The sequence below is a fragment of the Blennius ocellaris genome (genome assembly GCF_963422515.1).
Source record: "Blennius ocellaris genome assembly, chromosome: 11".
NCBI classification, from domain to species: domain Eukaryota; kingdom Metazoa; phylum Chordata; class Actinopteri; order Blenniiformes; family Blenniidae; genus Blennius; species Blennius ocellaris.
The window spans coordinates 22,338,171-22,354,597 of NC_137660.1; the positions used below are offsets into that span (position 1 = coordinate 22,338,171).

Genomic DNA, 16,427 nt, shown 5'->3' on the forward strand with positions numbered 1-16,427 from the left:
CTCGGACATGTTGCGACATCAGAGGAGCCTTAAAGCATGAAAATTAAAAAAAAATAAACCTTCAGTAGCTGTTGATACAAGGTGGAATGGATTCATGTTTTCGTGTTATCCACACCAAATTCTGCCCCATATGATCTGTATGTTGCACTCAAAAAGATGACCTCGAAGACTTTTGTCCAGTGTCGGTGAATCGTACTTGTAGCTGTATTGGCAAATTCTGCTGCTCATTGGCTTTGAGGTTTGATGAATAAAAAACAAAAAACAAAAAAAACAACAGCGGAGAAACTTTAGATTTTATGTTAAGCTCAAGTTCCAAACTCCTGAGGAAATAAAAAAAAAAAACATTGAATAAAATAGAATGAAGGCCCACTTCAAGTTTCTGTACAAATACACAAAGACCTCATGTAAGAAAAATGTTTTTGAGAGATGTGTTGAGAAAATAATGATTTCACTCTGTTCTCACGGTCCTACAGAGAAAACAATTGTCTCCCTTCTTATTTGATATATATATGGACTTTCTGTTGTACGCGGTTACAACCAGTGGGTCACTGAGGTACTGTTTCCTTTCAAACATTGTGATCAAGTCTGTCCCTTCTTTCCCCCGGCGGCACAGTGGTGCAGTGGTTAGGTCATCCGTGGTTCAAGTCCAGGTCGTTCCGAGTTTGCATGTTCTCAATTTGCAGGTTTTCTCTGGATTGTCATTTGGTCCGCACAGTCCAAAAACATGCATGCGAGGTTAATTGGCGACCCCAAATTGCCCGTATGAAAATTAGTGGAGGAAGAAAACGACCCCATAGAAAGAAACGTTTTCAATTTGACACACAAAGTAAATAAGGCAGAGATGTTGTTGTAGAAGATAATACAAGTATTTCTATTCGTGCCCCATAATAAAAATATAAAACAATTAAAATACTATTTTATTTATATAGCGCCAAACAGAATACAAAAGTGAATGTTTTTCACATTAAGATTTTATTTATATCTATTACATATGAACTGAACTTTTCAAAGCCGTTTTTGTTTAATTCTTTTTTTCTAGCTATAAGTGATAATCAAATAGTTTCTGAAATTACTAGAAAATGCCATCAAACGGAAGGTTTTTACATAACTAGGCTATAATTATAACAATTAAAAAAACATTTAATGGCAAAACAATGATCTTTGAATTTTGTATATAAATACAATTTTAAATGTGAATCAACCATTTCCAATTGTAGAAAAAAGGAACACAATGAGCACCGTTTTAATGGTTTTATTGTCCTAAAATATATACAACTGGAACTGAACATAGACATTAAAGAGTAAAAACAATATAAAATCATCTTTCTCCACATCCACACGAGAAAGAGAAAGTTTACAGGACCTGTTGGTCACAGACCAACTGAATAAGAAATTCAGATACGAACGCACACGGCAGGGAAAAGTAAAAAGAAAAAAAAAGAAAGAGAAAACACCTTTGGTTCCTTGGAAGAGGTCCAGCTACCTGCGGCTCCCTCCTCCGTGGCACATCAATCCCCCTCTCTACATCTCCATTTACACTTATTTTAGCCTCTCCTCCCTACAGGACTCTCTTTGTTCGTCGGGGGAAACGGGGAGAGAGGAGGCCAAAGGAAAGGACAGAATTGCTGCCATCTGGCTGAGGGGGAGGAGGAGTGACCACTGTGTGGCGGCGGGGCAAAGAGACCACAAATGGCGGTTTCCACGCGGGGAAGACGACGGCCTCGGTGGGAACAAAGTGTTTTGTGGCTCTCGGCCGTTTTCCTGTATTGTTCCCGGCGGCCGCTAACAGGCGGCGTGCGGTTTTGTCCTCGGAGACCCAAGTCCTCGCACCGACCGGCTCCTCACGCGCACACGTGTCGCATGTGGAAGTTGACCACGTACTCCGCGTTGGTGCGCTGGACGGAGATGGCGAAGGGCTCGAAGGGGTGGAAGGTGAAGGCAACCAGGCGGCGCACGGCGTGGTTGACCGGCCTCCCCAGCAGGCCCGCCTGGATCTTAAACTTCAGCAGGCCGGAGTCGCGGGCGTAAAACCTGGAGCGAGAGCGGGAAAGCAGGTTGATGCTGTCCGATGAGGCTGTACCGACACCGTACTCTCCTTCCAATCGATCAGTTCAGGGGCCTGACAACTTAGAAATCATGCTCACTCCTAATGCGCCCCTTTAACTGCAAAGTCGTACACGTTTATATCAGAATGTGTACAATTAAAAAAAACGAATTCATGTGAATGCTACTTCGCTAGCTTTCTCTGCCGAATCACTGATTTCTCAACTCTGGTTTTAGTGTCGTGTCTGTTACTGTCGTAAAATAACCAGTTACTCCTATTAGAACATTTAAAAGAATGTTTTCGTTGGCATTCCAACACTTTTCAGGTGAAACTCGTCCCACCCGTCCAATGCGACACGCCCCCGAGTAAGACTGTGGGAACTGTGGTGACAAACGTCACAATAGCCGCTCTTTGCCAAGGGACGTTGTGACGGGTAATTGTAGGAAAAGCACAGGCGTCACTTTGGATGACGGCTTTGTTCTGTTCTTAAGTCGTGACAGTGAACCGGAGCAGACAATAAGAAGAGAGCGAGAGGATAATCTGAAGCCGCTCTGTCTGAAAGTTACAGCATCACGGTGGAAAGCGAGTGGAGTTACAGTTCGTGAGCTATTTCACCAACTAAATTTGTCCACACGTCGGAGAATCCAGTCTGTGGCGAGATTAGATGAGCAAACACAACTGCCACACAGAGTGTGTCTCCTTTCATCTTTGAAACGGAATAAAATGCAGCAAGGTCACATTTAAATCACAGCGTTCCTTCTGAGATGATTGTTTATTTCCAGAAGAGCTGAGAATCTGCGTTGCACACGTGAATGAAAACAATGCAAAGTTTTTTGTCTTGATGCCAAATGGACTTTTCTTGTTGTAGCAGTTGATTATTGTTTTGAGCATCACGTGTTTGAAATCGGACGTCTGATTGGCTGCTGTTCCCCACAAATGTGGCACCGTTTAAGAGGAATGACAGTAAAAGCTTTCGAACAAAGAAATGTCTTCAGTTTTTGTTCCTTGTTGACATACACACCCCTCACTGTTTTACTTTGAGCTTTAGACACGACTGTGATTAAAACAATATAAGAAAAAAAAGAAAAAAATATATATGTATACTTACATGAAACCAGCAAATATCAGTATGTTTTTCTGATGAATTGTCCACAATACTGGTTTTATTAAAACAACTATCAGCACTGATGATTAAAAAAACAAGAGGATCTCAGGCATAATTTTTTTTTTATTTGGGATTTTGATGTTTTCATCACTTTGATTGGATTTTGGTTTTGAACGGTCATCACCCGTTGATTATACCGAACAAACTTTATTTTAATTATAACATGCAAGAACGATGAAGAATCATCTTACATATAACAAAAACCTGATTCATTTTAGGGGGGGGGGATAAATAAATCTTTATATATTTTTCTTCTCAATCTTCCAAAATGAAAGCATAGTTTAGTGCTCTGTAGTTATTTAAAAGTTTCAGGACAAAACAAGACATGCTGGGCTGCATCTCAGGCTTCGGGAAATGTTAGTTGACATTTTTCAACATTTCCTGACATTTTGAAGAACCTTTAGTCGGTAAATGGGGGAAGTGATTAAACAGTTCAATTCTGAGCAGAATAATTGCACCGCATCCATTTCACCGACAGATCCAGCTCTCTGAAACCAACTGTGATCACAAGATCCAAGTTACTCGCTCTGATTTGAGATGTATTGAATGTTAAGTTGACGGATGAATGTAGATTGCCTTGAGTTTCACTACAACCAAGTCACCTGTGGAAAGTGGAAACCGTCTGCTGTGCAAAATATAAAAACAAAGAATTCAAATATTTTAACCATATTATTACGATATACAACTCAATGCAAAACATGTTGCTGTGAGCATGAACACCATGTCAACGATAATCTTCTTGCTTTATTTTAAGAACACATAAGTGTATTTCGAACTTTAGAAAAAAACAAACATTGTATTTGAACGTATGCCAGTCTATTTATAGATTCGGTCTCGTGTATAATAATGATTAAAATGAGATTTAAAAAATGCACTAATTATTAATCCCTTAATTCATTATTTTAATTACCACCCCCTCAATTACAACTTTGATTTCTCATAAAACGGGAAACAGTCAATAATATTAGCTTCACTCTATATTTATTGCTGGTTTACCTGATGTGCCCTCTTACTGTCCTTTATCCAGACTTTTTCGGTTTCGGTCGTCCTGATCGAGTCGGACCTTGCGTGTCGTACCTGATGGGGTGGTCTCCGCAGGTCTTGGGTCTCTCCATCACGGATACCCACTTGTCGTCGTAGCTGAAGAGGGAGAGGTCGAGGTACGGGCTGCTGCTGTAGGACTGGGCGCTGATGGGCAGCTGGCCCAGGAGCCGACGCACAGCCTCCGTGTGGCCGCCGTACTTAGCGTTCACGATGGTGTCCTTAAACCTGAGGTGGGGCATAGTAGCATTACGAGCAGCACAAGTTTTCCACTGCATCTGCCTATGACCTGTAAAAAGTCAGATTTTTTTTTTCTTTCTCAAAACCTGCACTTGATTCAAAATACATTTGTGTTTATCCGAGGGGGGGGGGGGGGGGGGGGGGGGGGACCTTTGTGAGGCCATTCTTGGCTAAATTATAGTCTTGAAACTGCACATTAGGAGCACTCAGTAGTCTCACCTCTCCTCCAGTTTCCTCTTTTCTGCTTCACTCTCCTAAACACTACATCCAGATTTCCCATATCTGCTCTCAAATTGTTTTGTACGACAGAGACTTCGTGCTCACTGGACTCCCTGTTTTCCGTCCTCTGCGTGGCCCGTGGTACAGCGAAGCCTGCTGAACTCGGTTTCGCTGCCAGCCGGTCCTTAAGAGGTACAAATCTGGTTTGCTGAATGTGCTCACAGGCTTTCAATTTTTTTTTTTTTTTTAACCCCTCTCCTTCTTTCCAACATCAATTTTCACCACTCTGAAATCCAATTCTGAGCTCTTTGCCTTACTCAAACTGTGCTTTATCTTCTCGTCCTTCCGCAGCCCCCCTCCCCCACCCCACACCCGCCGCCTCACCCTCCACACAGGATGTGGTCACCCGCACTGGCGAGTCAAACCACCAAATTTGATCACGGCTCCTCACGGCCGCTCTGACCGTCTCAATGTCTCCTTCCTATATCCTGATTGAGCCCTAAAACTCTCCCCTTCTCGTCCTCGTCCTCCTGCAGGCGATGGCTGATGTGCTTCACTTCCTCACCACCGTCTTCAAATCCTACCTGACATTTGGCTGCATGACATCAGCTAGACATTTTTTTTTTTTTCTCTTTCCTTTTTTCATTCAGAAACTAAACCCAATAGCCACTCTTGGGCACAATTACTGTCAAGTGGATAAAAAGACTCAGACTCCCTGTGGTCGACCTGTCATTTCTTATTCAAGAACAAGAGGATAAAATAACTACAATAACCTGCTGACTTGATCCATCTTCAGGCAGCATATCAGTATATTTCTATTCATCTCTGGTACTTGCAGCTCAATCAGATAATACTTTCTAATGAATTTTTGTGCTGTTCAACAACCTTGTGATATTTATGCCTGTAATTAATATTATTTAACCTGGTAGATGACAACCTGGCAACGAGTACGATAGACAAATTACAAAACATCAAAAAGAAATCACCTAACTTAGCAGAACAACCACAGCCTCAGACTCGGAGACACTTTTCTCACAACAGCCATCAAAGCTCTGAACAATCATCACAAATGACTGTTGGTAACTGATCTGCTTCACCGGGCTGCAACCGCATGTTCAATAACACTGTTTTCTATCTATAGTATTTTCTATTGTCCACTGTATTGTGCGTTCACATTCCCCTGCCTTGTGATTACTTATTGATGTTGTCCTTAAAGTGAAAGTAAAGCTTAATTTCTTTTGAATTTAGACAATAACAATACAAGAAATCAATTTAGTTCAAGCATTTTTCACCCATCTGCGGCAGAAAACTGAAAGGAAAGCAACCGAAGGAAGTACAGGCTTTCAGTAATGGGTTGATGACTGTGATTTGTGTAGCATACGTTCTGGAATGTTTGTAGTTATAGCAGGTTCTACCCAGTGAGTGTTACATAAAGGAAGAGTGAGCAGTGAGTTTGAGGTCGGAGTTAGATCTGCTCATGTCAAGTAAAACCAAAACTAAACAATTTCAAGGAGTGGAACCGGAAAACTGCTCCTGCTTTTGCATGTTGGTGATTGTGGGCGTATCCACCAGCGCTTGGCTTCACTGCAGTGTTTTGGGCACATCAGAGATCTAAGAGGGGGTGCACACCTCTTCTTAAAGTCAATCATTGCATTGTTTTTATTATCATTTTATTGGGTTGATCGTGCCTATTGTTATTTTCCCATGTTTTTGTCCATATTAAAATTCTTCTATTGATTTCTTATGAGAAATGGGAAATGGCCTGGAAATGGACTTTCTGAATAAAAATGCATTACTTTACGAATTGCACTAATCTTTGCGAAAATGTGGTCGTGTGCTTCTTTGTCAGTGAATTATTTCACTTTTGCGGTTTCCGGTACCTTCTCTGGACCTGCCGAGCGTAGTTATTGGACGAGGCGGAGCAGGGGAACTGTACCGCCTGGCTGTGCAGCGTGGCGTTTCTGAACAGGTCGCAGAAATTCTCAAAGAGCTCCAACAGCTGGTCGGAGGTGTTCTCGAAGACGGCCAGCACTTCGGTGGACACCATGTTGTAGACGACGAAGAATGACGGCTGCGTGGGAAGCAAAGAGGCGATGTGAAGGCTCTGAAGAGAAAAGGCTTATCACACTGTGAGCGTGTGTCTCTTCAAACTCCATGGTGGCCTTGAAGAGGAGAATACCGTGGATAATAAGATAGTCATTCTCATATACTGATGCGTTCAAGGCTTCTTCCAAATGCAATATAGTAAAGTTTTAATATGATAATATTCACATTTTCTTCAATGATGCAACGCAAATAGCTTATTAGCACATAAGTCAAAGAAGCTAAATATCATGTAAATAAAGCAGACATTAATTAGGTCTACTTGTTGTCAGTGAATGAGTCAGAATCTGCAGTACCGACATGTCCTTGGAGACCTAAAAGAGGAATTCCAGTTATACAGCATAAACAACAAAAGAGCGACAGCGAGGGGCACAAAGAGAGCGGAGGGAGGAATCCACACTCATGCGTGCATGCATGTGTGTGTGTGTGTGTTCGTGTGTGTGTGTGTGCGTGTACCTGCGAGGGGTCGGTCACCCTGAGTGTGACCACATCTTCGCTGGTGTATTTAATGAAGAGGTGATGCTCGTCCAGCAGCTGCATCTTCCACATCCTCAGCCTCTTCAGCTGATCAAAAAACTGGAAAAACCTGGCGTGCAGAGAAAGAAGGTTTAGACCGAGAGCTGGAGAGATTTACGCATGCCGCCAATAAACAATGGACATCATTATCATGGCAGACTGAACAGTGACAGCAGAGTTTATCCACTTACACTCAAGTGTGCCGTTGTACTGAGCTGCATTGTGCTCGATACAAAATGTAGGAGTCTATTACTCTTTACTGAAACTACAAAGTATCACTTGCATTGCTTGGTCTCAAAAAAACAAGTTTTATTACTAATCTGCACACAATCCTATGTAATTATTTACAGGGAATGAAACCAAAATATACGAGAGGAAGGTGATAAAACTATCAATTTATTCGTTTTCCATCCAGCTATCTTTATACCTGTGTGGGTCACAGATTCCTTTCAGATGGATGTTTTTGAAACTGGAGTAAAATAAAGCAAACTTCACACAGAAAAAGCCTCCAAGTTCAACCTTGTAGTTGGTATTTTCTTGATGATGACAGAACGACTGTTTTATAAACCGATTCTAATGCAAATCCAGTGATGGAAACTCATATTTATAAAATAACCTCTGGTGTACATAATAAGTGTAACAGGTGCTGCTGATGAAGACAAGACATAACTCATTATGTGTTAACATTTCTATGTGGAAAAACATCAGAAAGTCTCAACATCAGTTAAACATGGGTCAATGTGTGTGCTTCGTAAGAATGACTATAGATTGTATTGCGTGTACTGTAAAAGATTAGAAATATTTGTCCAAAATATTCTGATATTTTAGACAACAATTGAGTGCAGATAAAAACATTAGAATTAAATATTAACGTATAAAATATTAGGCGACTCACATGACATTGTCAAAGATTCTTCTATGATTAACTTCATTCATCAAAACTTTTACCTTTGAATTGATACATGACTGCAAAAACATCTTTGCGAATACGTAACCAAAATATGTAGTGCTAGTTTTGCTTTAAATGTGAGCAAAACCTGAGCAGAGCAACCATCTGCACAATACTTTTCTCTGCTTCACGTCATGTTCACACGACTATCAAGCCACCAAAAGTCTTCATACAACTTCTTTTTTTTTATTCCACACAATGACAAAGAGGCACAGGAAAGTGTCCAAATTATTATAGAGAAATGTGTAAAAAAAAAAAAAAATATATGATATTGGGATTTAAGCAGATGGATTTTTTAAAAGCCACCCCCACAGCTAACGCTACAGCCACTGCTGGTATGCTGCGTACAAACATGAGAAATGTAAGAAAAAAAGAAAAAAGCTACAAATAAACGCTAACAACGCTTCAGAACTGGGTTCAATCGGATTCATCTTTTAAACTTGCACCTGAATTAACTTCAAGTTTGACCTCCTCCTTTTCGGCATCAGTTGCTGCGCAACAGTTCCGTAAAGGATAAATGATACCGGGAAGCTATTAAAGTACTATAAAAGACGCCGAGTCTGGGTCATAAGACATTCAGACGATCTATCAAAAAAAAAAAAGCAAATGTACTCCAGAAGAGCTCAATTCTGATCCTGGAGGGCCAATGAACTGTGTGTTTTCACCATCTCCCTCCTCCCACCTGTTTAATCTTGCATGTGTTGTAATGAAGCTCGGCAGAAAACATTGGAAATATCTATATACTGCAATCCCATGTGTTGGAACTCAAACGCATTGAAACATGTAGGAGTGCAGCCCTGTGTGACATCACTCTATTACTATTATTAGGGCTCAGTTCAGTTGGCTCTCTTGCTTTACCTCTACTTTTTGATCTGTGTAACAAATATTAATGTCTCTAAGTTGTACAAATGCACGGGTCAAAGTTGCTTTCACAGTGTGCAGAGATTCCCGTCAGGTGTGTTTTAATGAATGTCAGCTTCCGTGTGGAAACTGTCTGAATGACTTTAAAAGAGATAGTTTTTTTTTTGGTTTGTTTTTTGTGCTGCACAACAGTTATGAAGTGGCTGGTGCATTCATCTAAACATGCTTTTAGTAAATGGTTAATTAGTCACTTCTGCCCCTTTAAAGGTTATTTAAATGTTCTTGGTACCCATCTGTAATGAGAGAAAATCTGGCACCAAATATTGAAAAAGACAAAGTACATCACATCAAACCACGTTCTCTATTCGTAAGTGATCGGTTAATGAATATTGCTAATGAGTATTAGACACTCGTTATAGATTACCTGTTTTATAAAGCACAGCTTGGTCGAGCGTTCCACAACAAACCTGGCCTTCAAATAGTCAAATGACACTTGAAGTTTACTCAATTGAAGCCTTTGAATTTTAATATATCCAAAATATGCCTCCTCTGATTGGATAGAAGATTTTGTTGTATCGTAAAATATTTCTCAAAAACAAACACAAAAGCTTGGCTTCTCCACGGCTACTCAGCCTGCCTGAAATCATGCCTTTTCTCCGATCAATGGTTCAAACACAATTTCAAAATCTGTGAAATTAAATAAAATGATGATTTAAAAATGTTCTGTAAGGAAAATTCTGAATACAAGCACAAAATATACCCTCTACCAAGACGTACTGGACGGAAGTAAATGGAATGGAAGTAAATTCCCAGTGTAGTGCAGGTGCAAATGCCATCCGTCAAGACCTATTTCCACAAAACAGGATTTTGAAGAAACCACTGAGGTTCAGCGAACTTGCCCCGAAGCGGTGGAATCTTTACCTCCTCTTGGCGGTGGCGCTGCCGTCCTGCTCAGCCCTCCTCCACAGGTAGACCAGCAGCCTGTGCTTGAGGGAGTTGATGGTTTTGTCGGTGTAGAGGCGGGGGAAGCCGGGCTGACTCTCTGCTTGGGCCTCCGTGTAAACAGCCGAGAGGGTCAAGAGGTCGTCCTCGTAGCAGAAGCGTCCGATCGTCCGTACGTCCAGAAACGTCCCGTCTGCAGTCACCTGAAATAGTGAGAAAAGGGAAAATGGTTTAAGTAGACCTTTTTTTGTTGTATTTGGAATTTATCTACACTTTAGCTATTCACACTCCTCCTCAGGTTACAGTTTTGATCATAATCTGGCATCTTAACAGCAGCGTTAAAACGTAAGTCTGCAGTATTGAAGTTCATAAAAATTTTACAATGTGACTCAAAATTTAAATATCAACTTAAAAAAACCCACAATAAAATCAAACTACTTCTCCAAAAGCACAACATGTCATTAGCCTACTAAACCTGAAGTGATTCTTTGCAGCTTCAAATACTGAACCAGCTCACCTGAAACACATGAATGGTCTGCTGCTGCACCGACAGCACAGCCAGGATGTTCCTGTAGAGGTACAGACCCTGGTTGTGTGACAAGATGATCTTGTCGCACTTAAAAGACCTGGTGTCGCAGAGCCTGCCGGTGTGGAGGTCGATGATGTGGAGAGAGTAGTCCTCCAGAGGAGATCGAGGATTGGGGGTCACAGATTCATTGTTGCGATACACCTGATGGGGGGGGGATAGGCCTCAATTAAAATCTGCATGTCTTTACTTCAACATTTGCAGTAAGTGGATGCAACGACCTCGAAGAAGTATGGCGGCGGCTCCTCGGGGACGTACACAGCCGACCCGACGATAACGTAGCGGCAGTCGTCCGTGAAGAGGCTGCACTCCCGGTTGAGGTGTTCCCCATTTGAGGCCACATTCGTCACGTGGAGTAAAGAGAAGAAGCGCTCAAACAGGCGGCCCCGGATGTTGAGCAAGCGCTGGTCGTTGGCTGTTAGCAGCGTTTCTCCCTCCTGACCCCTCAGCAGGTCCTGAGCAGCCTGGCAGCCTTGGTATTCATATATCTGCACAGGAAACATCAACAAACGGGAGGTTTGTTTCCAATTTGGTGTCTTGTGTTAACTTTAATAATTAAGCTTTATTCTGACTCTGAGGAGACGAATATTTTTAACAAGCTGTGGCGTGGGAAGGGGAAGTGGGTTCTCTAATTTTACCTCAAGGGATGTCTGGTCAGACGAGAAGGCGATGAAGCAGCGTCCATCCGGTGAGAACTTCCTCAGGAAGCAGGGCGGCTTCTCCACGTTGACTACAGTGAAGTTAGGAAACAGGTTTTGGTGGAAGCAGCGCACTCTGTACCAGTGAGCTCCGGGTCGGCCGGAGCATATCCGACGCCGCTCGAGGCGATGGACCACATTCTGGTTTTGGATGCGTCTGGGTTTCAGGGTCGGGGTGTCCTCGTCCATGGCTGAGATCACAGAATGCATCTCTCCCTCTTCCTCCTCCTCAGTCGGTAGTCAGAAATGCAGAGAAACTGACGACTACATCACAATGCTGCCGTTTTACCTGTGTGAGAAGGAAGGCGGAAGAGATGAACAAATTTCTGGTTCTGTTGATTGAAAGATCTGTCAAATTTGCAAATTCTATTAGCAAAACTGTATTATTTGATTAATTAATGTCAACTTTGTTCAGAACATGGTCAGTAAAAATAGATCCCAACAAGCGATTTTAGGAAAGACTTAAAGTAGATACTTTCTTCTGCATGAATGTTCAGTGTGACTTTGATCGAAAGCAAGTCGGACTGTGCTGCATTGGTTCGTACTCCCAAATCCCAATCAGAACTTCACTAGTTTAAATTTGGTTTTAGGTGGGGGGGGCTTTCTATGTGGTGTTTCATGTTTTCTCACGTGACACTCCAGTTTAATCACTCAGTCCAAAAGAATGCTGATTGGTGACTCTGAACTGCCTGTAGTTGTGGACTCTCCCTCTCTGTGTGTCCTGTGATCTGTCCAGGGTGGACTCTCCCTTTGCCCTTGAATCAACTGACATCAGCTCCAAAATTCCTTGACCATGAGTTAGATGGTACAAAGTACAGGCATATGAACTTTTTCTGAGCCTTTTTTTCCAAGAGGTGCTTTCAAACTAATCACATTAAAATAATCCCTGGCTTGTGTCATGGATATACTGAAAAAGTCACTTATTTTAATTGAGTATGATCAGAATAATGCTTGTCGTAAGACTGGTATGCAAAATATAGCATGTATATGATAAAAGCCTGTATGCAACATGGAGATTTTATTTTTAACCACTGCACTGGCTGCCTGCATATCAAAAATATTGACCTCAAACTCTTACTTCTTGTCTATGAAGCGCTGAACCTCTCAGATTTACTTGTAGAAAATGAAAACTCCAGACCACTGGGGTCATCAGGAGGAATTTTACTAAGTTTTCCCAAAGTCTGAAGAAACAAGGTGAAGCAGCTTTTGGTTACTACGCTCCTCATGTGCAATAAACTTCATGAAAGCCTGAAGACTGCTGACACACTTCTTTTAAATCAGCTCTTAAAACACTATTATTTGCTCTATGAAACAATATATTTTAAACATTTCATCATTTTTCTCTTTTCTACTTTATTCTCCCTTCGATGCATTTCTTAATTGCTTTGTTTTAATGTCATTCACTTTATTTCCTTATAAAGAAAAAATGTGAATTGTCTTGTGTTGGAATGGTACTAAAATAATACAACTGCCCTGCTTTAATATAAACGTTGCAGTTTTCTCCACCAGCAAACACTACAAGCTCACCTTCATCAGAATCATCACATTGAACAGACAAATACCATTCTTCTGCCAACACCAGCATATACTACAGTTGTCGTCACAAATGTCATTATCAGCATACACACCACCTTGCAGGCTATAATTTTTAGGCGTTATAGTTAAATGAATTAAATTGTGTGAATGCAATTGTATTGAATGAAAACGCAGCTCCCTGCAGTACGTCCAAAACAACACTCAGAGCCATTTGATATGAAACAAATAGGATAGGGAGAATATAAATCTTATAGATTGAGCAGTAAGAGTACAAACGAAGTCAGCGGTGACGATATTTAAAGCACCAACACCACTTCAGAGCAAAAGCCACCACGCCTATAAGTAGCCTTGAGCCTGTATGAAATGGAAACAGTTGGATACTCACTTAACATCCTTTTAAACGCTTCCCCTTTCCTCTAAGTTGTCCAGCCCCAGAGCCAAAGCGGTTAACTTTATCCAAACACACTGAATGTTTGCTCATAAATATCCGTCCTTCGGGTGCTTGAGCTGCTTTCGCCCAGATCTCTAGCTTCGGCTCGCTCATTCAATCCACAAGCAGCTTTGAGTATCTCATTCAGTCAAAAAGAAGTTATAATTTGTCACATTTGAGCAGATTTTAAACGCCCAGAGCGTCCCGGGAGCCGCCATGATTGTTTGTTGTCACGTTGACGAGGCGGAAGTGTAGAGGAGGAAGTGGCTTCTTTTTCAAACAGCGACAGGTCATCCCCTACAGGTGCTAAGTGGTACCACACCCAGAAACGTGCAAGTCGAAGCAGTGAGCACGGGATTCAATTCAGGTATATTTATATGGCGCAGAATACAAGTCATTTCAAGGAACTTTCACAGAGGAGAACCCAAAAATTCCACATGAGCATGCATAGGTGACAGTTTAAAGGGAGAAAAAAAAAACTCCTTTTAAGAGGAACAGACTGAGATGGAGATTTTCTGTACAACAAGGCACAGAGAGGTGGCGGCTTTCTGTTGTTCCAGTTGGGGTTAGTGGATAGAATGAAAGAAAAGAATAGGACAAAGACAGAGCACAACAGGCAAACATAAATAAATTCACTTGCTGCAGACATGATGGGCCGCAGGAAGCTCAGACCACAACCCATAACATCACTTTTATCACAAAAATATAATTTGCAAGACACTAGTTCTGTGTGATGAGTAAGAGACAACCAATAGAAAATGTTTAAAAGAAAATACAAGTAGTGAAATATTATGACATTTGGTTAGTTTTACACCCGCCAATACTTTAAAAAAAATTGCATATAAATAGCATTTAGCTGCAATTGTTGTTGTTTTGTTGTTGTTGTTGTACCTAATAAAGGATTAAAGTCACTTTGTCATACTTTTGCTATGTTGCTGTTTTTCTTGTAAATATATCTGCAGACATTTTGTTCAGGCCTGAGCACTGCAGGATTATTCCCTGAGAGTTGTCACAAACAGGAATGCGATGGGACCAAGGACAGACGTATGTCGTGAATGTGGTGGAATTATATCACAACCAATTTCTTACGCGTATGAATTGATGCTCACTGACTAAAACAACTGCTCTGACAGAATATTCCAAACAAGTTTCTAATGCGTGTAATGTGGCCACCAAATAACTGAGGCTAACATCGTCCAAGTACCATTTCACTGGATATAGTTAAAAGTGGGTAATTGCAGTCTGTTGCGTTTGAAGGAAAGCCTTATAGTGGCCATGTGAACACCTGTTGATTTCAATGAGGAGCAATTTGCTGATCAGTAGGTGGGCCTCCAGGTGAGGAGCAAAAGTGCCCCAGAAAACTTTGAGCATGATTATAATTGCTTTGGCTAAACTGGCAGGGAAAACAACGGACCTTCGGCCACTCTACCTACAGTGTATATAACTGTTGTTTGTTTAGCCTATTTGGTTTAATTGATTTGTTTATAACAGCACGTAGCATACATGAACCCGAGGTGACCTGTATTTTGCTCCCCATAATGACAGATAATTAAATTATGATTATCCTCTTTAGATGAGGCATGTTCTCACGGATTGAGAATAGCATTATAAAAAGAAAAAGAAAAAACGTGGAGAGCATGTTGGTCTTGGAAGACTGCTAATGGTTCTTTGTGCAATTATCTCTGACCAAAGAGTCTCGATTAAATGTTGTAATTTTCCATAAAAGCACATGTGCGTGGGCATAAAAGGCCAGTTTGAAAAGAAAAATGAAGAAATGAATGGAGAGAAGAATGTGAAATTATCCACTTTAAAATCTAATGGCATTTTCCTTTTCAGCTGCGCCTGATTAAACCTTTGCTTCAAGATGTGTGTGTGTGTGTGTGTGTGTGTGTGTGTGTGTGTGTGTGTGTGTGTGTGTGTGTGTGTGTGTGTGCGTGCGCACGCGCGCACTCAGTTTCTGAAGTTGTGCGTGCGCATACGCACATACGCAGGTGTTTGTGCACCGTGCAACAAAAATGCACACAGGGGTAATTCAAAATAGAAACTGTGTACCATCCTCTGGTTGTTCTGCTGTTATTTTCCCTCTAATAAAACGTTCACTACACAGGACACTCGCCTCAGCTTTTAGCATCAGCCCATGAAGTGGGGAAGAGATGGAAAGCCTCCATCTGAGTGTTTTTATACACTGTTTTAGCCTATCCGCCAGAAGACATGGTGCTTATTTAAGATCTTGTTTTTGCCATCCGTCTGGGCTTTTTACAGCCTGAAATGCATGGTGTCTATTCTTCACATCTCTCTCTCCAGGTGAAACCGCACAGACATTTTGTTCTTAACTGCACACTCTCTGCACCATCAACCTGTACCCCAAAATGGAGTTATTTGAAAACTTAAAATTGTTCCCTTTCTGGCAATTTATCAGAAATCAGAAATGGCAAAAAGATGCAACGAAGCCCCATGTATGTTGTTGGGGGGGGAAATAAAAAAACTCAAAGAAGAAAAAGTGGACAGCGTTTTTTGGAGCGGCCAATAAGAATATTGAATATTGTCTAAAGTCTGCAATTGTCATTGTTATCGTCATTATAAGAGCCAGATATTTCTAAAAGAGCATTTACATTAAAGGTGGTGTATAAATGAAAAGGAGAGAGCAACCCCAGCAGCTTGATAAAACTCCTATATATAAAAAAATAGGCACTTAGTAAAGGTTATTCAAAGCTTGGGGATCAAATAAAAACACATTGTTTTAACGTTTCCCCCATTTTTTTCCCTTTTTTTTTTTTTTTTTAAATCTACTTCACCAGTTGCATTTGGCATTTAACAAAGCTTTTAACTTTTCGCTCCAGTGTAATTTCAGAGCACAATAGGACATTTTACCACGGTAACTTTCGAATCCTTATGCACCTGAACTTTTCATGTCTTTTGTGACAGTGGATGATTTCTGCTGCTTTTTTTTTTTTTTTTTTACCACTGAGAAATTACAGTGATCACAAATGCATTATGGAAGGCCAGTGTGCTGCAGTGGCTCTCCTCTGAGCAGTGAAGTGGATGGACTGTGAGAGAGGAGGCGGGGGGGGGGGGGGGGGGGGGGGGGGGGGAAGAG

The 16,427-nt window shown here is 41.3% G+C and overlaps 1 protein-coding gene across 1 annotated transcript; it reads right to left on the reverse strand.

The window, feature by feature from the left end:
• Window positions 1–1,364: 1,364 nt before the first annotated feature.
• Window positions 1,365–13,523, reverse strand: det1 (DET1 partner of COP1 E3 ubiquitin ligase). The gene is made up of 9 exons (XM_080504365.1): window positions 13,286–13,523; window positions 11,305–11,653; window positions 10,888–11,154; window positions 10,598–10,810; window positions 10,060–10,283; window positions 7,269–7,398; window positions 6,590–6,780; window positions 4,287–4,478; window positions 1,365–2,031 (listed from the first exon to the last, which is right to left on the reverse strand). The coding sequence occupies exons 2-9, from the start codon at window positions 11,572–11,574 to the stop codon at window positions 1,842–1,844; spliced, it is 1,677 nt and encodes a 558-aa protein (XP_080360491.1). The 5' UTR covers window positions 11,575–11,653; window positions 13,286–13,523; the 3' UTR covers window positions 1,365–1,841.
• Between the last annotated feature and the right edge of the window lie 2,904 nt (window positions 13,524–16,427).

Coding starts and splice junctions, on each gene's coding strand:
- det1 (XM_080504365.1), bottom strand. CDS start 11,574: ATGCATTCTGTGATCTCAGCCATGGACGAGGACACCCCGACCCTGAAA. Junction 10,284..10,597: donor AGACCATTCATGTGTTTCAG/GTGAGCTGGTTC, acceptor TCACTATTTCAG/GTGACTGCAGACGGGACGTT. Junction 4,479..6,589: donor GCTCGGCAGGTCCAGAGAAG/GTACCGGAAACC, acceptor GCCCCACCTCAG/GTTTAAGGACACCATCGTGA.